The 21,895-nt window shown below is 35.0% G+C and overlaps 1 protein-coding gene across 5 annotated transcripts in view; it reads left to right on the top strand.

Moving 5' to 3' along the window:
• The window catches only part of NLGN1 (neuroligin 1), a 1,020,375-nt gene extending 1,001,224 nt beyond the window's left edge, over positions 1 to 19,151 (top strand). For all 5 annotated transcript variants that reach the window (XM_060171976.1, XM_060171975.1, XM_060171974.1 and 2 more), the window contains 3 exons: positions 7,359 to 7,571; positions 12,380 to 13,169; positions 14,307 to 19,151. In XM_060171976.1, the coding sequence (XP_060027959.1) occupies positions 7,359 to 7,571; positions 12,380 to 13,169; positions 14,307 to 15,129 (1,826 nt within the window). In that variant the 3' untranslated portion in view covers positions 15,130 to 19,151. The remainder of the gene's footprint in view (positions 1 to 7,358; positions 7,572 to 12,379; positions 13,170 to 14,306) is intronic.
• Positions 19,152 to 21,895: the final 2,744 nt, after the last annotated feature.

Raw genomic sequence — 21,895 nt, forward strand, 5'->3', positions numbered from 1 at the left:
GGAAGGGAAGACAGAGGTGGAAAGATAGACACCTGCAGACCTGTTTCACTGCTTGTGAAGTGACTCCCCTGCAGGTGGGGAGCCGGGGGCTCGAACTGGGATCCTTATGCTGGGCCTTGTGCTTCATGCCATGTGCACTTAACCTGCTGCACTATAGCCCGACTCCCATTTACCTACTTCTTTATGGCATCAACTATATACTATGGACTGTAAAGTAGATATACTCTATTTAATATTTCCAGGGATTGACATCAATATTCAAATTTACCCTACGTCTAATATAGAAATCACATCTATTGTATAACTTACTGATATCTTAAATTTCTGACTTTCTAGATATCGTTGGACATGTAACATGCCTATATTCTTAGTCTAAGGTTCCTTCTTAATTTCATTAGGGTTTTTTTTTTTTTTTCCTACGGAAGAAAAGCACCCTGTTGTCTTTTTGGTTTGCGTTGTAGAGTCTTTGCCCTCACAGTTGAAGTGTAGGAACTTGAGTGTGGATTCAAACAGCCCATAAAGCCACAGACCTATTGCCAGACAAGTTGATTTTTCTCTGGCCTATCATGGCACTGTCTGGGCTTGTGTATATTGATAACTTATGCCAAAACTTTGGCCACACTAGTTTTCTTTTTTTAATTCAATTTCACCTTACCCAATTTATTTTATGCCAAACCTGGGCTTTCCATTCCAAGGACCAGAGGATCCAAATTCAGTTGGCCTCTCTTCAAAACCTGAATTTAGTTAGTACTAGCTGTTAGAACAGGGAGGCATCAAATTGAAGTTAAACTTGTTCAATGAGTATGGTCAGCTTGGTAAAGTAGTAGTCTCATTTATATAACTAACCTTTGTTTTGATAGAATAAAATTTTAGAGTGTGGGATGAGTAATATTCAGTAAGGTCTGTCTGAGCAAATAGTTTTCTGACAGTTGTGCTGAATACATAGCAAGAGAAAAATGCTTTGTATAATTGTAATTATGAATTTCAAAAATTAGTCTGAAGTTTTAAAGTAATGATTTTTAAGGTTTTATACTAATGGTCAACTATAGTCAATTATAGCTGCAGTGATCTAAAATTATCCTACTGTTAGAGAGACTAGCTAAGTCAATTATATATATAATACTTAATTGAATAGCAAGGTTTAAAGAATACTGCCAAAGCATATCACTTGTGTAATTAGCAAATGGTGTCACTTTTGATAATACGCCAAATTAGTCCATATTTGACTTTATGTTTCCCCTCTCTGTTCTTGTTTCTTATGTGAAGAAGGTGATTTAATCATTCTTGATAACTGAGTAGTATTTTATTGTGTATATTCACCACAATTTTCTTAGCCCCTCATCTGTTGTTACACAACTCGGTTGCTTCCAAGTCTGGGTGATTACAAACTATGCTACTATGAACATAAATATACAGAAATCTCTTTTTATGGGTGTATTTCTTTCTTTAGAATATGTCCCCAGGAGAGGAATTGCTGAGTCTCTGAAAGTTCTCCAGACTGCTCTCCCCAGGGGTTGGACCAATTTCCATTCCCACCAGCAGTGTAAAATGGGTTCATTACCACCACAACCTCTTCAACCTTAGTTGCTATTGTCCTCTCTGATTTATGACATCTTCACAGGAGTGAAGTGGTATCTCATTGCTGTCTTTATTTACATTTCTCTGATAATCAGTGACTTTGAGCACTTTTCCTTATGTCCCCTGACACTTCAGATCTCCTCTTCTTGGTGAATGGATGTATCATCTTCCTACTTTTGCATGGGGTTGTTTGTTGTTATCGTTGTTGTTTTTTTAGTTGCTGCTGTGTTTGGTGAGTTCTTTGCAGATTTTGGTCACTAACCTTTTGTCTGATGTATGGAATAGAAAAATTATATCCCATTATGTAAAGAGTCATTGTAGTTAGGTGGCAGTTTTCTTTTGCTGTACAAAAGCTTTGCAGTTTGATGTATTCTCACTGGTTTATTTTGTTTTCCTTGAAAATGGACTTGAGTCATTGAAGACACCTTTGAAGCTTACATCAAAAAACTTCTGCCACTGTTTTTCTCTAAATATTTGATGGCTTCTGGTTTAACCACCAAATACTTGTTCCATTTGAAGTTTACTTTTGTGTGTGGTAAGATGAAGTGGTTTAGTTTTAATCCAATTTTCCCAAAAGAGACTGGTATTATAACAAAAATAGGCACAGTAATTAGTGGAATAAAATTGAATGCCTGGAGATAAGTCCACACACCTATGGACATCTGACTTTTCACAAAGGGGCTCATTTTATGCTCACAGTATCAATGCAAGGATGTGGTATCACTTTACCAGGTCAAAAGACGTGTAGAAATTTGGTTGAGGAGGCCCAGAAGGTGGTGCACTTGGTTAAATGCACATATTACAGCACACAAGGACCTGGGTTCAAGCCCCTGGACTCCATCTGTAGGGGGAAATCTTCACAAGTGAAGTTGGGCTATAGGTGTTTCTCTCTTTCCCTCTATGTCTCCCCCTTCCTTCTCAATTTCTTTCTGTCTCTATCAAATAAATAAATTTTAAAAAATATAAAAGAGTCTTGGTTGATAGATTAGGTAAGTTTAGGAAAAAGAGCATCATATATTTTTGGATATAAAACTCATAGAAACTATCAGAATGAACTCAAAAACACTTGCTTTTAGTTATAATGATAAATGGAAAGAAAGAGAGATAAAGGAAGGATGATAGACAGATAAACAGATGGACAGACAGATGGGGTAGGATGGATACCACATTATGGATATGAAACGGAAATCATGAATGAGGAAAGTTCAGCACTTACAGGTCAAAAGATCTTAACAGAATAATGAATGGCACAATCTTTTAACCTGATGATTTATTTTATATTTTATACTGTGGTTCAACAGTAGAAATTTGAGGCAGGCAGGTGGTGGCACAACCAGATGAGTACACACATTACAGTACAGAAACACCCAGGTTTGAGCCCCCACTCAACTGCAGGGGTGGAAGCTTCACAAGTAGTCAAGCAGTGTTGCAGGTACCTGTCTTTTGCCCTATCTCCTTTTCCCCTCTCAATTTCTCTCTTTCATATCCAATAAAATAAAAATAAAATTTATTAGAAAAGAAATTTGAAACTGAATTTATTTTATTTAAGATCATTTCTTAAAGATGCTACCAGATTTCTTTAAACTAAGTATAATACAGAAGTTCTTTTCAGAGAACTTACATTGTCTTACTGTTATCTTATATAAAAACAAAATTACTTGACCAATTTCCCAGAGTGCTTATATGGTGCCACAGATCTGCAACTGAAAAGGGACTACTATTTTGTTGATGCGGAAATAATGATTTGTTACTATGGTTCTGTACAGGCTACATATTGAATGATGATTATTTTATTAAAATCAACTCTATGAATACAGAGATTCATCTGAATAAAGTTATTCAATGTTATCTCAAGAGGTATTAAATACAAATCCTGGGTTTTGCTCTGAAATTCATAAAATATATTCAGGAATAAAATTTCCATTTGAATATATTTGTGATAGGAAATTATGATAGTGAACTCAGTGAATTGCCTTAGAGTACTTTATCCCCATTCTTTTATTAATCCTCTCTCTTTCATCCACATGGATAAGTGCACACACACACATACACACATGCAAATACACACACACGCACACACACACACACACACACACACACACTTTGTCCTCCACAAGTCATTTCTATCTGATGCACAATAATCTTTACTTAATGTTGTTTTCAGGGTTCATGCCATCAGTCTATCTTTACAGATCAAAACACTTGTGACAGATCCTATCAGGAATTTAAAATAATGGGCTGTCTTGTGCCAAAACTCAGTTAACAGGAAATAAAAGATAAGCTGTTCCTCGCCATATTTTGTTTTGTACTTTAATTTGCCACCATTTATATAAATATTGAATGTGCTTTTCTGTATAAGAACACAACATAAATATTCCCTTAAATTGTCACGCAGAGGGAGTCAGGTGGTAGTGCAGCAGGTTAAGTACAGGCGGTGCAAAGCACAAGGACTAGAGTCAGGATCCTGGTTCCAGATCCCTGCTCCCCACCTGCAGGGGAGTTGCTTCACAAGTGGTAAAGCAGGTCTGCAGGTGTCTATCTTCCTCTACCCCTCTCTGTCTGCCCCTCCTCTCTCCATTTCTCTCTGTCCTATCCAACAAGGATGACATCAATAACAACGACAATAAAACAAGGGTAACAAAAGGGAATAAATAAATTAAAAAACCTAAAAAAAAAGAAAAAAATTGTCACGCAGAGTCAATAAGAGGCAATAAGCACGAGCACAAGAATATAATCATTTGGAAACATTTTTTAAAAAATTTTTATTTATAAAAAGGAAACACTGACAAAAAAACATAGGATAAGAGGGGTACAACTCCACACAATTCCCACCACCAGAACTGTGTTTCCCATCCCCTCCCCTGATAGCTTTCCTATTTTTTATCCCTCCAGGAGTATGGACCAAGGATCATTATGGGGTGCAGAAGGTGGAAGGTCTGGCTTTTGTAATTGCTTTCCCACTGAACATGGGCATTGACAGGTCGATCCATACTCCAATACTGCCTTTCTCTTTCCCTAGTGGAGCAGGGCTCTAGGGAAGTGGGACTCCAGGACATATGGTGGGGTCGTCTGCCCAGGGAAGTCCAGTTGGCATCATGGTAGCATCTGGAACCTGGTGGCTGAAAGAAGAGTTAACCTATAAAGCCAAACAAATTGTTGACTAATCATGAACATAATGGCTGAAATAGTGCAGATGAAGATTTGAGGGTCTCCGTTTTGTAGATAGCTAGTGGGCCTATTTTAGTTATATTCCAGAGGGCCCATGACTATACTCATGTTTTTTTTTTCCTGAGCCTGAAATATGATATGCAGGTGAATCCAAGTTATTGTCTGGGGAGATGATGCCATGGCTAGAAAAAGGACCAGAAAGCTGGAGCAGGGGAAGGATTACCTCCCAAATATGGGAAAGTGTATAAATATTGTTGACTATAAACCTCATCGATTTGATTTAATCTGGGGCCCATATTCAGCTTAGGAGCCTATGTGACCTCTGCATCCCTGTAGATCTGAGCTCACATTCTGTGGTCATGAGTAAGAACGTTCCAAGCTGCCCCAATTTCAGAACCCATCAGTTAGCTTCTATACACATATTCTCTCCGCTCTCTCTATCTCTATCTCTCTCTATCTCTCTCATTCTGTGCATGTCTATATCTCACACTCACACATGTACACATTTGTTTTTCTGTATTAATTATTTATCAAAAATCGTGTATAATTTTTTGTTCAAATAAGTTTTGTCTATAGATTGATTTCCAGAACTGCTATATACAGTTACCACAGTCTGGGTTTCACAGCTAGAATTGATTTTGTGTCTTATTTATAGAATGGAGATATATTTCAAATTGTATAAAATAATTTGTCCACAAACATTCACCCTTTCCAATGAACTACTACAACGTGTCTGCTATAAGAGAGTAAATTTAATTGTGGAAAATTTGCTCTGAAGGGAGTCGGGCTGTATCCCAGCGGGTTAAGCGCACGTGGCGCAAAGCACAAGGACCGGCATAAGGATCCCGGTTCGAACCCCGGCTCCCCACCTGCAGGGGAGTCGCTTCACAGGCGGTGAAGCAGGTCTGCAGGTGTCTATCTTTCTCTCCCCCTCTCTGTCTTCCCCTCCTCTCTCCATTTCTCTCTGTCCTATCCAACAACAACGACAATAATAACTACAACAATAAAACAACAAGGGCAACAAAAGGGGATAAATAAATAAAATAAAATATTTAGAAAAACAAATTTGCTCTGAAAACTCGTTAAGAGTAAAAAATTATAACCCTGAGTATAATTGAAGTACTTGTATATAACATATTGCCAAATATGTTCTTCACATTAATCTATAAAATTAAATATTTTATAGCTTACTTTCTATTTCTAAATTTGTATTAAAGTCAGACATATATTGAAACTAGATGTTTGCTTTACAAATGAATGAGTTTGTTTAGCGTGTTATTCAAACAGTATTTCTGACTCCTCTCTAATAACTTCCATATCTGAGTCAGTTAGTTCTGTCACAATATGTTGCTAACTATACTGGGTTTTTTTTTTTTCAGTTCCCATTGCTGCTGTCAGTTCAGATCTTTATAGACTCTCCCCTATTTCTATTCTCTCTCTTATTCCATACATGTTCCTACTCATTATCCATCTTCCTGTAAAGCAGAGCTTGAAATATTTCAAACATATGAGTCTAAACTTTTCTAAAATCTTCTACTATTTATACTGATTTCTAATTAAGAAAATCTCCTCAGTCTAGCATTTAAAGTATTCGAAAATGTGACCTGTAGTTATCACTAACTGATTTTTTTTTCTTGGCCGTTGAACATCATTAATAAAAATGTGCAGATGTGGCCTTGGTACAAGCAGCTGGGCCACACCTGCAGGGGGGGGAAGCTTCACATTTTGAGAAGCAATGCTTTAGGTGTCTCTCTCCCTACCTCTACTTTCCCTCTTGATTTCTCTCTGTCTCTATCTAATAAATGATAAAAAGTATTTTAAAAAACAAAAAATTACTTTATTTTTAAAATTATCTTTATTTATTGGATAGAGATAGCCAGAAGTCGAGAGGGAAGGGGGAGACAGAGAAGGAGAGAGACACCTGCAATACTGCCTCACTACTTGCAAAGCTTTCCCCTTGCAGATGAGGACTGGGGGCTTGAACCCGGGTCCTTGTGCACTGTAACCTGCGCTCAACCAGGTGTGCCACCAACCGGCCCCAAAACAAAAAAATATTTTTTAAGTGCAGATATGTATGTATGTATGTATGTATGTATTATGTATGTATGTATGTATGTATACATATATATATATATAGAGAGAGAGATCTTATGTGATTTCATGTACCAGTCTTTAAATATTTATGCCTGCTCTACAGTCTCTTATTCCTGTCCCCCTTAAATTTAGTCATATTAAGCCATGAGTAACTTAAGGGTAGAAACGGTGTTTTTTATGTAAAGCACATTCTCATATGCCCCAAGATGCTGTCTCCAATACCTTTACCATGTAACTTGGCCTCTAGAATGTCTCTCCTAAGGTTTTTCAGAATGTGTTCATTTTTTTTATCTGCCCCCTGCTACCTGAAAGACTTAAGAGACATTTGAGGAAGTTAGATTTCTTTCTTTCTTTTTTTTTTTCATATTCCACACTCTTATTCTATTCTAGTGGGAAATCATTTTTTTCCTCAGGAACTTGGATTGTGCTCACCTTGAACACAGTGTTCAGTTTTATTCAAATTGAATGTCTTTTTAAAAGGGGGTATTCTAATGTGTCTTTGTACTTCTATTTTACAGGTTTCTTGAGCACAGGTGATCAGGCTGCAAAGGGAAACTATGGACTCCTTGATCTCATACAAGCCTTGCGATGGACTAGTGAGAACATTGGATTCTTTGGCGGTGACCCCTTAAGAATTACTGTTTTTGGATCTGGTGCTGGTGGTTCATGTGTCAATCTGCTGACTTTATCCCATTATTCTGAAGGTAACCGTTGGAGCAATTCAACCAAAGGTATTATGCAGGTTGCACATTTTGACAGTTTTGGTGTCTGCATGCCACCACCATCAGTAGTTTGTGATGCTCTGTACATATTTCTCTGTTCAAACTAAGCATTAGGTAGAACTTTGTAACTGTTTACAGCTTTGTTTCCTCAGCTTTTCTATGCATGTTTAAATTTTTATAAAACATTTTTTCTTCTCCTGTATAGCCTGGTTAGGATTCTCACTCAAACACACTTCCACATAGTTAGCATTACACTTTATACTTTTCTTTCTACTCAAAGGTGATTTTGGGGGGGACAGCAAAAAAAAAGAAAACAAAAGAAAAAAATTCACCTTTCAGCCCTTTCTCTTTATGTAGTAATAAAATAATGTTATTTTTAATGCAGGGATTAATTTTAAGACAACAAATCTGTTGTATCATTGACTGGTAAGCTGGTTAGAAGATGTTATAGGTCCATTTGTCTGGAAATGTGGTTTTCACCTTGTGTCTGTGTAGAGAATGAGTGATTATTTTGCATGTATGATCCAAAATTGTCAAAGCGTAGAGGTTCAAAAAAAAAAACACTTTAATTTGTGCTTTTCCGTTTTCAACTTAACAGTGTCACTTTACTATTATATATATATATATATATATATATATATATATATATATATATATATATATATATATATATATGTATTGTCCCTGAAGGTTGGCAAAGCATCTTGGACAACTGAGACTGCCTAAAATTCTTGAGACATTTTTGTTGTTTCAGTTTTCTGGGCTTAACAACCCAAAGTATCTGCCCCAGGCTCATCCAATTTTTTAAAGTTATTTATTTATTTATTTATTTATTTATTTATTTATTTATTTACTAACTTTTGTTGCCCTTGTTTTATTGTTGTAGTTATTGATTTTATTGTTGTTGGATAGGACAGAGAGAGATGGAGAGAGGAGAGGAAGACAGAGAGGGGGAGAGAAAGATAGACGCCTGCAGACCTGCTTCACCATTTGTGAAGCAACCCCCCTGCATGTGGGGAGCCAGGGGCTTGAACCGGGATCCTTACAATGATCCTTGCTCATTTTTTAAATAAACTCGTACTTGCATGAGTCTAGAAATTCATACTAACTAATATTCAACTTAGAACAGTCACAAGAGCAGAAGTGTTTTGTTGAAAAAGTGTGCAAAAATAAATGTTTTCACTTTACTATATATACATGGTAGAATCATAGTGTTTTACCAAAGAATATCTTATAATTTTTCCTTTTAGTTCTCTTTTTCACAAGTACCCAGAAATTGTACATTGTTTAGTATATATTACCAAGTATCTTAACCTATAAGATTGAATTGTATTATATAACCACCGGATAGAGAATATTTGTTTCTTACATCACAGCTACCTTAGTATGGAAGTTCAAAAGAACTGTTAGTCATCAAATGAATGAATATAAAAAGTTATATATGATATAACTACATATATAATATATATGAAATTTATATGTATAATTAATATATAATATATGAAATATATACACATATATTCATCTATATTTGGGGAATCATATATTATTATAAACAGTCTATGCAAGTTCACAATTTGTATTACCAGAAGTCTGATTCTAGGCAACAAAATGACATATCTGACAGCATTTTCAATTGAATAGAGATTTTGGTCTGCTGTGAAATGGCTTATATAGAAATAGTATAAAAAAAAAAAATCAGTTGAACAGACTAGGTTGTTTAGCCTGAGGATGATAATAATGCCAATATTTATCTAGGTTAACTTCAAACAGTCTGTCCAAACTTCTTGGGGTCATTTGATCGTCAATGTTGTTTCCTCCTATTTTTCTTAATTCTTTTCTCCATGTGAAGCACAGATGAGCACCAAAGGCAATCTTGGCTGGCATAAAACAAGCATTGGGAAAAGGCAAAATGAAGAAAAAAGTAAAAGGAAAGTTTAAAAATATTGTCTAGGGGGCTAAGTGGTGGCACACCCAGTTAAGCACACATAGTTCTATGAGCAAGGATCTGTGTTCAACCCCCTAGCTCCCCACCTGCAGGGGGGAAGCTTCATAAATGGTGAAGCAGATCTGCAGGTATCTACTTCTCTCTCTCTCTCTCTCTTTCTCTCCCCTTCCTCTCTCAATTCCTCTGCCTTATCCAATAATATGGCCATTAAAAGCAGTGAATTCGTAGTGCCAACACCCAGCCCCAGCAACCCTGGAGGGAAAAGTGTGTGTGTGTGTGTGTGTGTGTGTGTGTGTGTGTGTGTGTGTGTGTGTGTGTGTGTATGCGTACAACTAAAAAAGAGTAAACATAAGGACAATATAGTAACAAAGAAGGAATTAGATCAAATCAGCTAACATAGTTATTCATCAAACAGTGATAGTCAGTGGCAAATGGCTATGCAAACTATTGAAAATACAACATCCCGTGACATTTTTCAAGAAAAATCTGTCCATTCTAGCCTCAGAAAGAAACTTATATTCAGTCTCAACTTAAACCTCACGTCCCTTTTCCTTTCTTACACATACACAATAGAAACATCAAGAATATGTCTCAGCAAAGAATGTATTATCATTTCTGCTTTCAATTATCCTTTCATGAATATTAAATTGTTAAGTATATGTTATATGTAAGATTGAATTTTATTATATGGAGACCAGATACAGAGTATTTTTGTTTTATATCAAGGCTACATTAGTATGGAATTTTCAAAAGAACAGTAAGTCATCAAATTAATGTGGATATATTAACTTGATATCATCAGGCTAATTCTGTCTACAGTGACACAAAGAGACTCAGACTTATAGCAATCAGGTGTTAAGCACACTCTGCATACGCACAACAAGCACTCCTACTAATGAGAAAATGCATTATTTCCCCAATTTGCCTTAGATGCCATATTTCAGACTCCCTTTAACATGATGTGTATCCTACCCTTTAACTTTTTTCACTATATTATTAATATCATTGAGCCTCTGAACTGGGATATAATAAAAACAAAATCACCAAGTTCATTTTAATTGTTTAGATATTAATCAGTAAAATATTTCCCCCCAAAAAATGCCTAGACAGAGATAGTTTGTATAAATTTTAAAACTCAGATTTGTTTCTATGTTTGCTCTTGCATAGCTTGCTCTAGCAAATTAAAAATGTGTTTCTGAAGGTGTCAGAAATCAAACCATTTAAATTAATTTTGGCTTACTTTTTTAACATTTTAAGTGATTTCTGGAAACAAATTAGAGACTATATATATATATATATATATATATGTTCAGGGACTGTGGGGTGGCTCATGCAGTAAAACACATACTAAGCACAAGCACTGGATCTGAGTCCTGGTCCACCACAAGGCAAGATTTGCAGGGATGAAGCTTCAGGAGCAATGGAGTCTACTGTGGTGTTTCTCTTTCTCTCTTTGACTCCCTATACCTCTCTCTGTGTGTCTCTCATTCTCTAGTTAGAGAAAATAGTTACTAGGAATAGTGGAGTCATCCAATCACTGAATCCCCATGAAAACCTGGTTAAGGGGAGGGGAATATATATATATATATGGAAAAGTACAAAAAAATTGTCTCCTATCAGATACTATTTAGTACTTCTATGAAGTTTTATTTCATTAACACATGAATTATTAAGCTTGCATTAAAATAACTCAATTACTAAGCTGTATTTGGAAGTTGATATGTATAACTTTAAAAAAAATAAATAAACTGTGGACCAAGAGGTGGCACAGAGGATAATGAATTGGATTCTCAAAACCATAAGGTTCCAAGTTCAACCACCAGCAGCACATGTACCAGAGTGATAATCTGGTTCTTTCCTCTCTCTCTCTCTCTCCTCCTATCTTTCTCATGAATAAATTCTTTTGAAAATTAGGTAAACTATATTTTCAGACAGGAGTTTTATTTTAAGATACCTTGATGAGTACATCTGAATAGCATTCACTGCTTATCAGACTGCATAGGTACCGTGATTTATAATTCTCCAATGCAATTTAATGAAAACCGGTAGACCATGTACGTTTCATCTTTTGTGATAGGATATAGCAGTATACATTCAACTGTGGGAAAAGTTAAATCATCCCCTCCCTAACACACACACACACACACACACACACACACACACACACACACTCCTTCTGCTGATGGCCTTTTTTTTTAACCTAGTAAAAATATTTCAGATGCTATTTCATCTTCTAAAAGATGTGTAATCAGCATACTCTGTCTGATAGGAAAAGCTGTAAAGAAGATGTCTAAAGTGAAATTCTGTTTTGTCTGTCTTCAGGTTCCTCCCCAGGGTTTTAGCAAATATCTAGACCCAGTAGTTGTGTGGACACTCAACTGTTCCTTTATCAGATAAAACCTATTTAGCAAATATACAGAGCCATAATGAAGAAATATTGATGCAGCCAAATATCTAATTACCTAAATGTTAACAATATCTTAACAAAGAGTTATAGTAGAAACTCTTGATCCTGTTGATTGACTTTAGTAATACCATGAACATTTACATGCTGAATTGGGAAAATACAAGTGGGATTTTCTCCACTAACATTTACTTATTCTTCTTTCCTTTCTCACTGGCTCTTTGAGACTGCACAATTTAGACCTCTTGATCAAGAATGTAGCCTTTACTCAGTGCAATAGACTTAGGTCTACCACTAATCATTAAACCCTGGGGATGATAATGTATTTTTCTTAAGCAAAAATATCTCTCTGTTTTTTGAGTTGTAGCTGGGTTTCTATATACATGTCTAAAATGTCAGATGTTATTGTTTTAGTCACAAAAAAAATTCAAAGGTCATCTGAAACTCTTCATTGTTTATCCATAGGACTTTTTCAACGAGCTATAGCTCAAAGCGGAACAGCTCTTTCCAGCTGGGCTGTTAGTTTTCAACCCGCAAAATATGCTAGAATGTTGGCCACCAAAGTCGGTTGCAATGTTTCAGATACAGTAGAGTTAGTGGAATGTCTCCAGAAGAAGCCTTACAAAGAACTTGTTGATCAAGATATTCAACCAGCACGATACCATATAGCCTTTGGACCAGTGATTGATGGTGATGTCATACCAGATGACCCTCAGATATTGATGGAGCAAGGAGAGTTTCTCAATTATGATATAATGTTGGGAGTCAATCAGGGGGAAGGGTTAAAATTTGTGGAGAATATAGTAGATAGTGATGATGGTATTTCTGCTAGTGATTTCGACTTTGCTGTTTCCAATTTTGTTGATAATTTATATGGATACCCTGAAGGCAAAGATGTTTTGAGAGAAACCATCAAATTCATGTATACTGACTGGGCTGACCGTCATAACCCTGAAACGAGAAGGAAGACATTATTGGCTTTGTTTACAGACCATCAGTGGGTGGCACCAGCGGTGGCTACAGCAGATCTTCACTCTAACTTTGGTTCACCTACATATTTCTATGCCTTTTACCATCATTGCCAAACAGATCAGGTTCCAGCTTGGGCTGATGCAGCTCATGGGGATGAGGTTCCCTATGTGCTAGGAATCCCCATGATTGGACCTACGGAGTTATTTCCTTGTAATTTCTCCAAAAACGATGTGATGCTCAGTGCAGTCGTAATGACATATTGGACAAATTTTGCTAAAACTGGGTATGTATCTAGGAAATGAGATTTTCCTTAATTAAAATATGACTTTATGCATTTTAAGTAACATATTTTGCATTCAAATGACTTAATTTAATAGATTGTTTCCAGAAACATATTGTTTATTTATTTTTGGCTTGGAAAATCTTTGCTTCATTTATACTTGCTTTTTCAGAAATTTGTTTAGAAAGGATTACTCCTCTTATCATTCCTCAGTTATTACATTAATTTTGGTTCTTCAATTACACAGTAATCATTATTATTGCTACTCAATAATGGCATTATTTTACAGTACTTTCTAGTTTACAGTACTGGTGGTCTTTGCATCCTACCATCCACCTTGTCATGGGCAGATTTGGTATTATTAACTTCATTGTATAGAGAAGGAACCTGAGGTCTTCCTTCAGCTATTCATATTCTAGTATGTAGCCACTCTGATATTCATCTTCTAATTCCATATTACAAGTCCTTTTCACTGCTTCATTTTATTCCTTCTAATTTACCTATGAAACATCAAATGTGCTTATGAATTCTTAAATCTTTTGTGTAGATAGCAACACAGTCTCTGAATGGGAGAAGATATATGAATCACAGTACACTATAATCAATCTAACAATATATCTGCAAGGAGGGTTGTATATCTATGTGACCCAAACTGTTAAAATGCAATCTAAATACCAGTAAGTGGCTCAGTGATAGATCACCTGCTTTGTATGCTAGAGGCCCTGGTGCCACATGACAGCAACCAAGACAAAGTGAGTCAGAATTCCATAGATGGTGGGTATTGTTTTAAATTCTTCTTTTCCTGTCTATCTCATAAAAATTCTCATAAAAAATGAAATACAAAGTGTTAAAGTTGGCTCAGAGAAGTTGATCACCAGCATTACAATTTAAAAGTCATTAGAAGGTGACTATCCTATAGAGAATATTTCTTGCATTAATGAAGTCCACGATTCAGTTCTGAACACTTTATATACTAGAATAGTGTTCCAGTTCCTCTCTCATGAGATAAATAAATCTTTAAAATGCACAATCTAGTGACTTGCTAAATTGCATCTTTGATTAGGTATTAAACTAGTAATATTTTAATTAGGACAAAGGGTAGAATGATTTTGTTCTCATCATGTCTTTTTCTCTTCCCAGTGATCCAAATCAACCAGTTCCTCAAGACACAAAATTTATACATACCAAACCCAACCGCTTTGAAGAAGTAGCATGGACCAGATATTCCCAGAAAGACCAACTTTATCTCCACATTGGGTTAAAACCAAGAGTTAAAGAACATTACAGAGCCAATAAAGTGAACCTCTGGTTGGAGTTGGTGCCTCATCTTCATAATCTCAACGACATTTCTCAGTATACCTCTACAACAACTAAAGTCCCATCAACTGACATCACTTTCAGACCCACGAGAAAGAATTCTGTACCAGTCACGTCAGCCTTTCCCACTGCCAAGCAGGATGATCCCAAACAACAACCGAGTCCATTTTCAGTGGATCAAAGGGACTACTCAACAGAGCTGAGTGTCACTATTGCAGTTGGAGCATCTCTGCTGTTTCTGAACATCTTGGCCTTTGCAGCCCTGTACTACAAAAAAGATAAGAGGAGACATGATGTTCATAGGAGATGCAGCCCTCAGCGTACTACAACCAACGATCTGACCCATGCACAAGAAGAGGAGATTATGTCCCTTCAAATGAAGCACACTGATTTGGATCATGAATGTGAGTCCATCCATCCACATGAGGTGGTTCTTCGGACCGCCTGCCCCCCAGATTACACACTAGCTATGAGGAGGTCACCTGATGATGTTCCCTTAATGACACCCAACACCATTACAATGATTCCCAACACTATACCAGGGATTCAGCCCTTACACACATTCAACACATTTACTGGAGGACAGAACAATACTCTGCCCCACCCCCACCCCCACCCCCATTCACATTCAACAACCAGGGTATAGCCAGATAAGAGAAACAAACTCTATTTTTTTTTTTTAATGGATTGCAGTAAAAGACTGCTGAAGATTCCTTGGATTTCAACCTACAAGACTCTTAACTATTTAAATAAGGAGGATTATTATGTGAATATACATATCAAGAACTTTGGGGGTTTTGAAAAAAATGAATTGTACATATATACACAAATCAACTTTAAAAATGAATTTCAATTGCTTGAAGCAATTGCTCTGAATGATACTTTTTCATTCATGTCAAGAATTAATTTTTTGAAGATTTATGTTACATAATGGAATTAGGCATGTGGAACACCAAACAGGAAAGAACTATGTCTGAAATATTTTTAAAAAATCAGAATATAAAAACAACCATGAATATGCACAATGGACACACAAATGGAATGTCAGATAATTTCCACCAGTTTTTATTTGGAACTGTTTTATTGTGTAGACCATATTTACATATTTGGATAAGTACACAAAGCACCAATGCTGTTAATGGCCTTAGCAGAGGCTCTTGCTGAAATTTGCCAGTAAAACAGAGAAGTTTAAAGACTGGCAGGTAAAACATTATCACATAAGTGCTGTCAGTATAAAGTTGTGGGGATAAAGGAAACTGGATATTTTTAGCACGATGTGCATGATAATTTATATGCTTGGTGGCTGTGCTGCTGATTAAGACGTAATTAAAATTCTTCTCATCCCATTGGAGTTTTTAATAGAAGCTTCCTCCATCAATTGGCAGAACCTAAAGAAGATTTTAAGGGGCAAAAGTAATTACAATAAAATAATTCACAGTAGTTTTGATAATAGAAGGAATTAGTTATTAAAGGTATTTGAAGAAGCTATAGGTATAGTGGTGAATACTTACTGAATTCCAGGAAAAAAATTATTGTGTTTTTAATGTTATTTTCATTCCCATCTAAATAATTTATGGAAATATAACCTTAATTGGGCATGTGTTACAGGATCTATAATTTTCTGTATTTTGTTTCTCTAGGTAAGGTGAAGTGTGTCCAAAGGGTTATTTGCAACAGTCTTTCATCATATGAGGGTGCCCCAAATTACCACTCGGATTACAGTTCTCAGTTAATTGATTTATTCATGTTGCATGACAAAATGTTTACTAATAACAATTCAATATGAAGTTATGTCCCCTTCATATCACTTATCTTCTCACTGAGTTTCATCCATTGGAATTTCTCACGCAATCTCAGTAGAGTGCAACATAGGTACAGAACCTAGAAGGAGAGTCAACACCTGGAGGATTTTAGTCTTACTCATTATGTGTGATTTTAAATGAATATTCTAAGACCACAGGAAACTCTTCATCCCCCTGTTGTTTACCAGTAACAGTATATCACAGACCTTTCCAAATGTTTGTATATGTAATCAGATGTACATTTATATTAAAACAATTGAGATGGACTTAAAGAGCACACCCTGATAAATCCTTTCTCTCTTACCTGTACTATATTTCTATTAGACTAAAGTTATGTGATTTTTTTTTTACATTTTTTCAGATGACTAGCAATTTTGATAGTTTGTAAGATAATGCAAAGAACTTTCTCTGACAAACTAACTGCAGTAACAGAAACCTTTCTTTTCAGTTACTCTTTTTCAAGAATGAAAGCTTATTATACAAAAAAAAAAATTGTATACTACTTGATGGAAACAACTTTGTACATCCTGGCCATGTTACTGGCCATTGCGTGAAATAAAGATAATCTGGATAATGACTATTAGTCCAATGCTAAGAGACATGATCTTTGCTCATTAAAGAGCTAAAATGTTTGTTGATGTTTTGTCTTTTCTTAAAAAAAAAAACTAAAACAAAAAGAAACATGACTGTCTCAGTCATTTTTCAAGACTAAGCAGGTGTTTGAAGACACATAGGTAACTTCTGCAGAAAACACAGTGTGTATTTAAAAGCAAGCCTCATCTAAGGTGAAACTGAAATTCAGGAATTCGTGGAAACTGTTCATTTTGTATTTTTAAGTATCTTGTATGTGAAAGTATTGTAGGAATAAAGTGTGCCAATTGTTCTTTAATTAGAAATATAGATTCCAATTCTGATAATCAAGGACAGGCTTTACTGGAAATAAATGTGCAATATTTCATGGAGCAAATATTGCTAGGATAATAATGTAAGGGTGATTAAACTATCAGAAAATAAAGGATAGAAAGTTATCCTTCTAAGAGAATTTTGAAGTGCAGAGCTAGGCATTAGGATGACACTAAAAGATAAAAATCTATTTCAAGTAATTTCTTTACTTATAATTCTCCCTTCCAATTATTAACTATCAATAAGATACAGGTTTTATCCCATAATATCAAATAAAAATCACATTAGAGACATAAAGTCGTCAAAGTCAGAGTGGTCTGCATTGAGTTTTTGCCTAGTGTGATTATGTTTTTAGACTGTGGACTGCCAATATAAACCAATTAAAATAACTGCTTAGCATCTAACATGTTATTGAATCAGAGAACTATCATGACTTATACTGACTACACAAAAGAAGAGAAAAAGTCAAAATAACAACAGAATAAGACAAAAATCAAAGCTTTCAAACCTTTCATGTGGCAGAATCAAATATTATATTATATTTTATTGATGGTCATATTTATATACCTACTTATCTGTTGGTCTCAATTTATCAATCAATATATCTGTACCATAACTGACATCTATTTTATATTAAAATTTAGGGAAATGATTTAGTAAAACAAAACATAGTTTATTCTTTTTTTCTAAATTAATGTAGCATCAGTTTTGTGGAAGATAAAGCAGTTCTAGGTTTTATTACTGGTCAACAGCTTTTACTAAGTCATGACAAAGTCAATATGTGAGTGTTGCTAGTTTTATAACTATAGCAGCTAGTTATCTGAGTGTAAAATGATGATTCATCATAGGGAGAAATTAAGAACTGTTTTTAAAGCTGAAACATCATTTTTAACTGCAAGAAATATTTTAGTATTGTTTTTTGTATTTTAAACAATGTTTCAATGTATTTATTTAAATGATGGCCTTCATCAGAAAAGAAATTAAATCACGAGATTGAAAGGATATTTTCAGCATTACTAATTAATTCAGATTTCCCTGCTTTGGATTAAATTTCGAATAGTCAAGTCTTCTTAGAATTTATACAAATATTAAAACAAAATGGGCACTATTTTATTGATTTGTGATTATATAAAGTTATCGTCAAATGTTTGTCAACAGATTAATGTTTCCAAATAAGAGATTGGAAGTATAAAAGTGGCATAGTTCATGGCTTTAAATTTCTTTTGTGTATGAGCAAAATTTAATTGACAACTATCAACATGAGATTCATTATTAACATTAGGAAAATGTGGTCTGATTGCAGAAACATTAAAAAATACCACTTGCATTTGGAGAGTTCGTGCTAGTAGTTCAAAGCAGAAAATCTGATTAAAGTATGGATTATTTCATTCCTCATTTCATACTTAAAAGTTGGCCAAATTGATAGCATTATGCTTAGAATTTTTAACTTGTACAGCACGAAACCACTTACATTTTTTAAAATAATCAATTATCTTTATCAGCACTGAGAAAAATAGGATAACACATAAAGGAAATGCAAAAATGCCATTGCTGTATGTATAGCCTGTTCTTAGTAGTTATTTCATTTGCTAACATACTTACACTGATACATATATTAGCATCATGAAAGGATACCAAGAATGCGGTCAGTATGTTCCAGCTTTAAATACAATGCTATATAGAAATTATAAAGATTCTCTTTTTGTCTGGTTAGGGTTTTGATGAGTTTCACTGAAATAGTTTCATAGGAAATGATGAATGAAATTCTTAGGAAGTTTTCAAATATCATGGCGGTCCTTTGATTTTTGTTTTCTTCTGTTATTGGTTCAAAGTACTTGCCTTTTCTTTCATTTTTAGCAATTAGTTGTTAGAAACTATCACTTCTTAATGTGAGTGAAAATTAGAAAATTTGGTTATACTTGTGAAAACATGCTCCCAAATAAATTTAATTAATGGGCACTTCCCTGCTGAGATTTTGTTATCATTCATTTAATTATCTTGTCAAGCTTTATTGTTACAACTGTTTTGGTTTTTTAGTCAATAAACGAAGGGAACATCTCCAACACCCTTATACCTTTAATGCAACTGGTATAATGACATGCACTTCACATTTCCAGCAGAATCTCTCAAGATGTGACATATTTGATAGCCCACTGCATTGTTTTTCATCAACACTCAGACTTTATTTTATTCTGGCATTTTGCTGTACTTGTATGTAGGTCAAAAATCAATCTCAGCTGATGAGGGTTGTGGCATATATAAACTGGACCAACCAGGTGCCTGTTGTAAGTGCCTTTCTTCCTGGCATTTTGTTTATATACAATAGTATCACTTTTATAATTTACATATGCTGATAATTCAGTTTTAAAATGTACATCTAAATTGTAAATTTCTAACAAGAAAACTTTAATTTGAATTATATGTGCTTGGGATTGAGAAAGGATCAGTGAGTGGGCAAAGTACATGCTTTATTGCTCATGAGCTCCTGTGTTCTATCTCCAGCATCACATGGAAGCACCAAGTACAGCACTAAGGAAACTCCATGGATGGTGCTTTAGTGCCTCTCTCTCTCCCTCTCTCTCTCTCTCTCTCTCTCTCTCTCTTTATCCTACTCTCTTTTCTCTCTCAAACTTACAGAATAGATATTGCACCAAGGGGATAGATACCTCAGCAGCATCACACATGCAGGGGGTCCTGGATTCCTTACTCTGCACTAAAATTAAAAAACAGAAATATCTTTCCTTGCATTTGATTTAATTAATTTGCTTTTTAACAAATGGATTCAAATAACTGCTGGGAATAAATGAGGAGAATTTTTGGAAAGAAGTAAAAAATTACTATGTATCTGATTTAATGATACTTGGGTGTGGACACATTGTTCTCTGAAGAATTTTTACTCTTTTTCCAAATAGTTAAGTTTAATTTTTAAAAATATCTGACAAGTATAGGGACAAGTATAAATTATATAGGAATATAATGGTTTCTAGTCAACCCTATATGCCATAGGGTATATATAAACTTACATATCCAGTTACCCAGATACCATAGGGCTCATAAGGTTTTTATGATGCCTCTCTCAGACCCATTTATTCACTAATGACATTGTATACCTCCCTACATATGTGCTAATCTGGTGGATTTTAATTTGCTAATGAAAGTCAAGCCAAGTGATAGCAGTTTTGTGTTGAAATGAGTAACAGCAATTAAAGCTTTAAGGAAAATATGCAAAGACACTGTAACAAAAACTCAGCAGATGAAGTGAAAGCAAAAAGGACTATTTTTGGAATGCCATCGCCAGGGTTGATGTCTATAGTAGATGGTGTGTTTAAAAGGATTTTCGTGTCTTCTGATTCATCCTTTCTCTACACTCATATCATTTAGCAATTTAATGGGACATATATCTTGCATTTTGTAAAACAGGCCACTGGGTTGTCATGATACAGTTGGGTTTAGGCATCCATGGCTTTCATTAAAAATACGTTTATTATCATGAATAAATGTTACCATGTTTTCCAAGTTGTCTTGACTATTTTTAAACCCAGAAGTAATTCCTAATTCCTTCTGTTTGACACAGATGCACACATGCATGCACACACACACACACACACACACATACACACACACACACATACTTCCAAGATAAACACTTCCTTCTCACAATTTCTTTGTATTGCCCACACATATGCTGACAGTTCTGATTTGATTAAAACAATGGTGTTTTATATATGCTTACTTCCTAGTGAATACAAGGGAGGACTTGAGAAGTTTGGGAGTTTATTATTGCTGAATAGAGATTTGGCATCTTGTAAAAAATAGCAAAGACACTTAAATCCCCTAATGAAATAATATGTTGTATTTAGATTAACTATTGTATTTAGATTAATGATATATAGAAAGAGAGGGGCCGGTGGTAGTGCCTCTGGTTAAATGCACATGTTATAATGTGCAGAGACCCAAATTTGTTCCCCTATCCCCCATCTGCAGGAGGAAAACTTTTTGAGAGGTGAAGCAGAGCTGAAGGTGTTTTTCTCTCTCTCTCCTTACTTCACCCTCCCCTTTTGATTTTTTTGGCTGTCTCTATCCAATAAATAAATAAATAAATAAATAAATAAATAAATAAAATTTTAAAAAGAAATGCTTAAAAATAAAGAGAGAGTAAATATTGTCCTTGATCCAAGTCTTAGACAAATCATGTCATTGCAAATAAATACAGTATTTGGAGCAATATATTTCTAGTTTTATACTATCTATTCAGTAATGATCTTGGTAGAGGTGACACAATGAGGCACAGGCATCTTTCATCTGCAGATAGTCCATGATGACAATGTATTCCACAAATATGTCATCAGAGAAAATCCCCACACATAGCCCAAAGGTCAATTTGTTCAAATAAAAGAATTGGTACTGCTTTGCAGGTCTCTGTAGCCACATGAAGCAATCAGTACAAAATAGCATTCAAAATCTATTTGTCTTATTTCATCATAAGAACTATTTATTTATGAGAAAAAGAGGACCAGGGCATTATTCTGTCATATGCTAATACCATGGATCAAAGTCAAGACCTCATGCTTCCAACTCCAATGCTTTGCCCATTGTTGCACCTCCCAGACTTCTGATGCTGTTTTATACTCTCACCCTTTTTGCTATGTCTCATATTTTCTTATAAATTACAGATGTTATTTCTGAGATGTGGAAAAGAAAAATTAT

The sequence above is a fragment of the Erinaceus europaeus genome, chromosome 14, assembly GCF_950295315.1.
Source record: "Erinaceus europaeus chromosome 14, mEriEur2.1, whole genome shotgun sequence".
Taxonomy (NCBI): domain Eukaryota; kingdom Metazoa; phylum Chordata; class Mammalia; order Eulipotyphla; family Erinaceidae; genus Erinaceus; species Erinaceus europaeus.